Source organism: Cloeon dipterum, chromosome 2 (genome assembly GCF_949628265.1).
Source record: "Cloeon dipterum chromosome 2, ieCloDipt1.1, whole genome shotgun sequence".
Taxonomy (NCBI): domain Eukaryota; kingdom Metazoa; phylum Arthropoda; class Insecta; order Ephemeroptera; family Baetidae; genus Cloeon; species Cloeon dipterum.
In genome coordinates, this window is record NC_088787.1 from 11793842 (window position 1) to 11802019 (window position 8178).

General features: G+C 37.7%; 1 protein-coding gene across 2 annotated transcripts; it reads right to left on the bottom strand.

Annotated features, from left to right (window-relative positions):
* Nucleotides 1–587: 587 nt before the first annotated feature.
* Nucleotides 588–5308, bottom strand: LOC135936823 (NFX1-type zinc finger-containing protein 1-like). 2 transcript variants are annotated; one of them, XM_065479794.1, is made up of 9 exons: nt 5145–5308; nt 4158–4697; nt 3299–3878; nt 3056–3139; nt 2728–2996; nt 2501–2647; nt 2136–2446; nt 1377–1785; nt 588–1191 (listed from the first exon to the last, which is right to left on the bottom strand). In XM_065479794.1, exons 1-9 carry the CDS (start codon nt 5202–5204, stop codon nt 982–984), a joined length of 2610 nt encoding a protein of 869 aa, XP_065335866.1. In that variant the 5' UTR covers nt 5205–5308; the 3' UTR covers nt 588–981. The 2 variants fall into 2 exon arrangements, with proteins under 2 accessions (XP_065335866.1, XP_065335865.1); XM_065479793.1 differs by having other exon boundaries at nt 5136–5308.
* Nucleotides 5309–8178: the final 2870 nt, after the last annotated feature.

Genomic DNA, 8178 nt, shown 5'->3' on the forward strand with positions numbered 1-8178 from the left:
TAAATTAGAACTTTATGAAAGTTAAAACATCTGCAGGCATTTTTATACAGTATCTGAATTTTTATCAATTTAAGATATACTTAAATCGCTTATTCTGGCGAAATTTAATTAATTTGGTCAAAAAATGTGCAAGTGAATTCAAGTCACTAAAAGATGCCAATGACACAGCACTAAAACATTTTAAAAACATGCGAAACATGAAGTTGATTATAAATTGGGAGATTGTACGCAGGGCACAAAAATAAACTAAAAAATGGAATTCAACTTACTTAATGCGTGCAGCAGCCGCCTGGAGTGAATGCATGGTTGTTGTGTGTGTGTCTGAAGTAATGACACGAGCACGCACAACATTGATAAGATATTATTTGTAGATGCAGACTGCAAAACGTGATTAAAAAGATGGAACAATACAATCACAAAGAGCACTAAACACTAAATAAAAATAGCTGAACAGAGAGTTGTGAAGAGACTGCAACACTTAAAATTGTCTTATCAGTAGCTTGGTGCATGAAGGAAACTATAAATCAATTTTTAATGCCAATCACCAAAAAATTGATATTGAATTTCATTGAAATAAAAATCGCATGTTACTGTGGTTCTCAATATCAACTTTAAAACTATATTTTGGTAGAAAATTCATCATTTACAAGTAAGGTAGAGTTGCATATCAAATAGTAAATCAGATTGAATGTTCACAAATTCAAAACATTATCTCCGATCATGCAAAAAAATAAAAAACTAGCTTTTGGCTGCTCATCATCAAAGTTTGTGAAAAACCTAATCTTAAGCACAAATTAGATATAAACTGACATATCATTATACTAACAAGGAATTAATATGATTGTCACATACAAATTATTAGAAATTTTACTTCACATTAGTGTATATTTTCGGAATAAACGAAATTTAGCTTTCCAAATTTGGATTCTGCGATTAATAACGCCATCAAAGGACTAAGACTAAAAATTTTGTTACTCGAGCTCAATCAGTGCGATTGAGCGTCAAATCATTACAATTTTCAACAATCAAATCAAGCTGGCAAGCCTGGCACGGGGAACAGCTTTCGAAGCACTTCTTCTGACACTCATGTCCGCAATCCAGCTCTTTAAGACAACGTTCATTGCATTCGTCCTCAACATCTTCATGGCATTGCTTGAGGAGGATGTGGCCACAGTTTTGCTTGACACCCACCTTTTAAATAAAAAATTGACATGCAATCAACCAAATTAATCAACTTAATAGAAGAGAGAAAATCAGGTCAATTTAGCAAAAAAATAAAAATGAATTGCTAGTAAAAAAATCATTTTAAAATATTTTTACCAAAAGATAAATGAGCTTAAAAGGAAATTTCTGGGATGTGTCCAAATTGAACTTACTTTGACTTCACACAGGCCGCATTCCTCTGAACACAGCTTTGGACAAATGTGATCCTTGCGGCACTTCTTGCTCAGCTTAGTGCATGGCTTTTGGCAAACCATATCAGGCAGCTCATCATCATTTTCCACTTCAATAGTGTGTACTCTGCACGGGAGCAAGATTTCGCACTTCTTGCCGCTAACGATGTGGCAGTTCAAGGTACAGGGATGCATTTCCTCTTCACCATAACGCAGGATGCAAGGTTCAGGGCACTCATCTTCTGGGCAAACGATATGGCAAATGTCCTGGCAAGGGTGGCCGCAACCAGGCGTCTTCACGCATGGCTGGTCGCAGCCCCCGTGTGGAGCCAGCGTATAGAAATCTTCTGCATCTTGCACTTTGAATGTATGGCTGGGGTGAGACTCGCACCTAAAGAAAATAATTTCTTAAGTAAAACTAAAGTGATGTGTGTTCATTTATATTAGAATTTAATAAACTAAACTGATTTAAGCAGGGTTTTTAACACATAAATTTTATATAAATAAATTCTTGATTTCCTTTTTTTTCTACCAGCGTCATTGTATTTTTAAGACCATCGCCTTGTGGTGTACAAGCACTTCAATCTAAAAATCCTGTATATAAGAAAGAGATGGCGACTTTATGGGCACAAATGATATCGGTTTTAAAAGAACATTTGAATTGATATGGGAGAAGGTATTGGTAAAGTGGAAAAACGGATTATAAAGAAACTAAAATTTAACTTGAAATATTTTTATCACCTCAGGGTCAGTGAGTCCGAAATGGCATCCTGGTTTTCAAGCGTGTGCCTGATGGAATCCCAGAGGTGACTTCTGGATGACAGACAGTCCATGTTTCCGACCATGACAAGTCCATTCTTGGCTCGGGACAGTGCGACGCACACCCTGTTTTCCTTGGCTAAATATCCAATGTTTCCACTCTCGTTGCTTCTTACAAGAGACAGAAGGATGATATTGCTTTCCTCGCCCTGGTAGTCGTCTACCACAGCTACTCTAACCTTCTTTAATGCTTTAGCCACCTCTGATTTGTCCGATTTATCCATGCGAATCAACTGGAAAGCGAAAGTGAAATTAAGTATTAAGTTAATAATAAATTGCGGTTTTACTTGTCTGATCAAATCAACTTGTCCATTGTAGGTTGTTAAAATTGTGATATCCTCTGAAGTGTAGCCGATTTGATACAGGAGGTGCTTGCAGAGCGCGACCAAAAACTCTGCTTCGAATTGGTTGCGCTTACTGGTGCTCAATTTCACCTGTTGGAAATAAAAGTATAAAATGCAACCAATTCGCTACTACAGATAAACAAAAAGGATAATATATTGATAATAATTACCTTTGACTCCAGATTTTCATGGGTGACAAAGGAGACTCTCTTCAGCAGACTTTTCAGCTGAGGCTTGTGGTGGACGCTTTCATGGTTTTGCAAATTCTCATAGATCAGCGGTACGATGAGCTGAGAAATTTCCGGTGCCATACGATGCTGGACCTGAAGGGTGCAACATTTTTCCCTGTTGATCACCATTCTTTCAAACAGGGAAATGTGCAGATTGAGTTTCTCCATATCATACTCGGCAACTTTGGGACGCAGCTGTTTGTGGTCACCTAAACAGGCATCAAGTATTTCAAAGCTTATTTACTTTCTTAATTACGGTCTCACGTACCAATCAAAATCAAATGCTGCAGTTTTTCTGAGAGACAGGCAATAATGTGAGCTTCCAGGACTTCTGCCGCTTCTTCTACAATCACTGCAATTGAAGGGAGATGTTAGGTATAAGCTATTTGAATGAAGAGCTGTATTGAATATAATTTAAAGCAGAGGAAATAAATAACAATTTTACAAGAGAAGAAACATGTATACTGTATACATGAGCTATTATTTTAGAGGTGAAAATGATAACACCTACCCACTTGGCAACCAATGCCATCTAATTCTGATTTCATTCTAGCAGCACCAGTCGTTGTCATTCCAATGACATCCTGGTTGGCGAGACTAACACCAAGCTTATTACTGGAGTTGTATTTATCCAGCTCCCTGCACTTGGACTGGCCCCCGACTCTAACAAGTTTATCAGTAAATTTCAGCATTCCAACTAAAAACTGGTCCAGAGCGTGATTGGTCATGCAGACTACAAGGATTGGAGTCCGCCTTTTTAAGGCAATTTTGTTTGAGAGAAGGATTTCGGCAATCTTGAGGGCCATGAACGTTTTCCCTGTTCCAGGTGGCCCCTGAATGACGGCCAATTCGGCCGTTAGGGCGGTCTTCAAAGCAACAAGCTGAGACGCATTCAGGCCTAGCTCTGCGGCGGTGGGCCAGCTATCCAAGTTGGTCACGTTGAATATAAATTGTTGGTCCACACCGCTAACCTCAATAGGCATGCTGTAGCAGTTCAGATACTGGGGTGGGTGATCTTCTTTGATCACATCAACAAAGTACTTCTTGAATGGAACCTTTTTGGGATCCGTGGAATTCAAAGCAGAGAGCACCTACAAACATTAGGTTAAATTGATTACCACTGCTAGGCAACAAATTGAAGACAAAGCTCTATAATTATAAAGTCCTATAGATTGTTTTCTGACATAATATATGATTAATGATTGGTGAAATTAAAGGTTTTAATAAAAGTTAAACTAACAATCATTCACTAAAGGCAATAAAATTAATAGAGCTTAATTTTTTTTAATCAAGATAAGCAATAACATTTGCAATAATTGATGATGAAATATTACATCAATTTAAGACACATAACGAAACGCATTACTCACATGCAAGTAAGGTGCGAAGAAAGCTTCGCACTCAACCATTGTGAATGTTTCATCAAGGGGCACGTCAGGCTCATTCCAAAAACGCAAACTAATGCGAGTCTCGCAAGAGCGAAATTCTCTAAAGACGATAGTGGCTAACTTGAGAGAGCGGAATGAGTCATTGGAGAAGCAAAGCAGTGAACCAGGCAAGAACATTTTGAACCGGTCCTTCTCAGAATAATTCCTTTGGTCCGGGACACACGCCATAGGGATGCAACTTCTTTTTCCCATGCGTTTCTCTCCAATCATCACTCTCGGGTGAATTTTAACTTGCGATGATTCAAAGGTAGAGTCATGTGTGCGATGGCTACGTAACCATTCTCGATATTCTTCGATCCCTTTTCTCAGGGGCGAGACAAAGTCTTCCCTCATGAGCCAGAAGAGAGTTTTCAGATACTGGTCCTGGCTCTCGTAGCTCCCATTGATGATATTTGGGGATATCTTCTCTTTCTTTCCCTGCACAACCTCCTCGAAGGTTGGGTACACCGAGCCTAAGCGATCCTGAAAATGAAAAGGTTAGTTGAGTTTATAGGATTTCAGCATTTTTGAAGATAAGTAATAATTAAATCTTTTTAAAGTTTATATTAGCCATTAAATTTGGTAACAAAATCAGTTAGAACAAAATTGTCTTCCTTGTGTATTTTCTGATATATTTGTGGCGTTCGAGTCGATTAATTTCACCTAGAGAAAAGTTAAAATAGGATGATGAAATTAAGAAACAACTGTTGCTTTTATAGATTTGGTGGATCCCATCTCAGCTTTTAATAATTGAAATTTTTACTGAGCATAAGTGTTGCAAGATTTATTCATATTGAAATTTTATAATTATTTGATAATACCGATAATTCTATATTTTTTAATAATAGCTTTATACTCTATAAATAAGTATTGCGTGATTTCTTTTGTTTTGGATTTTGCCATGTCACCCCTTGGCCTGACCTGAACTACCTTAGCGGCAGCAAACCCGCTGCGCACCGTGATGTACTGCTTCCTGTAGGTCGAATGCATGTTTCAATTTGGCTTTTAAAATCGCGTGCCACGATAGATTCCAACTTTTGCTGTATGTAAGGTATATTTTTACAGCGAGCTGTTGACGTCCAGCAATTGTGTGCGAGGTCCTCTAGTATGACCTGTGACAAATAAGCAAAAATTCATACATATTTCCCTGAAAAACATCATTTAACAAAATAGTGAACATTTCTCTCGACTCCTACACACAGCAAAATATATTTATTATAAATTAAATTCCGCTGTACACAACCACCACAACTGTGCATTGATATAGCATGACGTGTCGTATTATAATACATGACACATAATAAATGAGTTGTGCATTTTGGTTTGGTAAAGCACCAAACTCTTGGCATTAGACATAAAGCCGGTGAGGTACCAAAATCTCGCGCCCACGCACCAGGTTTTATGATGCATAACATTGCAATGGCATGTCTGATAATTATTATATACTTACACATACATATATGTCTATAGATGATAATAATTCATAATTCTAAGGCATCGAATTTTGTCAAGCAAAAAAATATACGTATGTGTATGTATCATACGTGTATTGGAATGACTATAAAATGCGTAATGATAAGAAAATGTCAATGAAATGACAAAAAACGTCCTGGTCCCGGTAAAATTCAACAAACACCCAAGTTTTCACTCTCGAATTGATTGTTAACCTTTTCTTGCAACAAGGAAATTCGCGTTTGGTTGTTGAAAGTTGCGCAATTTTACCGGGACCAGGACAAAAATTTATGCATTTATGTGAAATATATTTATACATACTCACGCAGGGACGGACCAGGGATGGACAGTACAGCAGGTTGTGCAGTTTCAGTATAGAGAAACTGTGAAGGGAGCCCTCAGACTCAGAGCCCTGGTCGCAGGTCGGTGGCTGTGTGTTGCGCCAAGTTGCGCCGCTGCTTGCTGCTCTTGTTCTCTTCGAGTGTCGAGTTGAGTCACTAAAGCAGGAACAGAGCGCGATGCGCGATTGTGTAGTGAAAAATTACAGTTTTCGCCGACAAGACCGACAAGTTACAGCTTTCGCCACCCCTACTTTTATCATTATAAGAACTGGCGAGATGTGTAACCCTGTAGAAACTGTAACTTTACCATAGCATTCAAACTCTTAGCCAGCGAATGCCGATTTGCCGAATGATTGAGGCGGATGCTTAGGTAGGCTATATTATGTTATGCTGCGTTATGCAGATGAAAATTTTGCGACTTACAATTATTGTATGACCACGACGGAGAACAGAGCTTCGAAAAGCTAGGAAACAGGAAAAGGTAGATAATATATTATATAATATATATGTATACAAAAATCTCATAATGTAATACGACAATAAATAATCGTTCACTCACACTTATTCCGTTCTTCCCGTTTTCCTCCATAAGATTAACAAGGCGGAGCATGGCCTCTCCTTTGGTGCGCCCTTTTCCTTATCGGCCGACACCGAGAAGCGTGTGTGTGTCGTGTGAACTTGAGTTGTGATTTGTCCTTTTTCCTGATTTTCTAAACCCTGACTCTACCCTTACCAATCTAATATAAACCTACCTACTGTTACAATATTACTATCCTCGCCCCCATGAACAATTTTCGGCATTTTTTAGACATAAAGAGAATCTGAATATTTATCTGTTTATTTGAGGCCCAATTTTTTTTTTCTGCAAAACGGCCAAAGGTTTTCAAATAAATTCACAAAGAAACCCCGTGGTCCTTGTGCTCCTAAAATTTTGCTTCAAACTTGTATAATGTATAAACTTTAGTGTTGGTGACATGAATAATTTCTGAACCGCCAAAATTTTTCTATCTAGCAATTTATTGCTTTTAAGTTACGGAGTGGAGAAAGGTTTTTGGAAATCCAATTTTAGTTCAATCACGATGGTGTTTTGTTTCATAGTTTCTATTTGACAAGACAAATTAATTGAATGGTAGGTATTTGAAATTCTATAAAAAAAAAACACTTATATTTTTAAATTATTGAGGTTTGAGGTCACTTTGGGACAGTGAAACGTCAAAAATATCAATAATTATAATTATGCTAGAGACATTCAAAATATATTCCGAGCTGGTAAAAGTTGCTCTAATTTTTAAATCTCAATATTTTTCAACTTTTATACACCATATTGAATTTTAAATCTAGGAAAATAAAAAAAAATTTGAAATAAGAAATTTAAATATTTTGATTATTTTAACTATTAAAACATTTTAATCCGTTGGCAAGACACAAGCTTTTTACTGCGCAAACGAAATAATATATCGTTAAAAATAAAAATAAAAAAGCCACAATTACATTTCGATTTACCAGCCCTTTGGCTCGCATTGAAGGCAATCTCATTGTCAGCGTGGTCAAAGCAATGGAAGATATTTGAGGCATTTGAGCAATTCGAAGATCTAATACAAGCAGCTATCCATTGTCAGAGATGGCAAAAAGGGGTTAGTTTAATAATTGTGACTCAAAATACTCGATTCGCCTAACGGGCCGGGAGGCGCCGACTCGCCACTTGCTGGTTTTCGCACATTTCCAGCGGCTTTTAGGGACAATGAAAGACACGGGGAGGCGAAAAGATGGCCACCAGCAATTTTTTAATGATTAGAAAAAATGGAAAAAATAACCAATTTTTCACAAATTGACATGTAAATCCCTATTAGACCCCATAGCACAACTTAGTTGCTAGATATAAACTTTTCATAAGTAATTTTCTGTTAATTTCATGAAGGGACGTCTCACAAAATAATACTTTTAATTTTGGCAGGTATGCGGGGCCTCCTTGTCAGTTCAGAGTTAGTCAGTAATGTCAGTAAGATGAGTAAGATGAGGAAAACGTTTTTATATTATCACTCGTCATGCAAGGCCTTGAGAGCGGCGCGCGCAGCTTTATTCGCACACATATGTACATCATTGTGGGTGCGTAATGAGAGAGCCGCGCTAAAGCAACTGACTGGGAGCTGGGAGCAGTGGGAGCAGTGGGG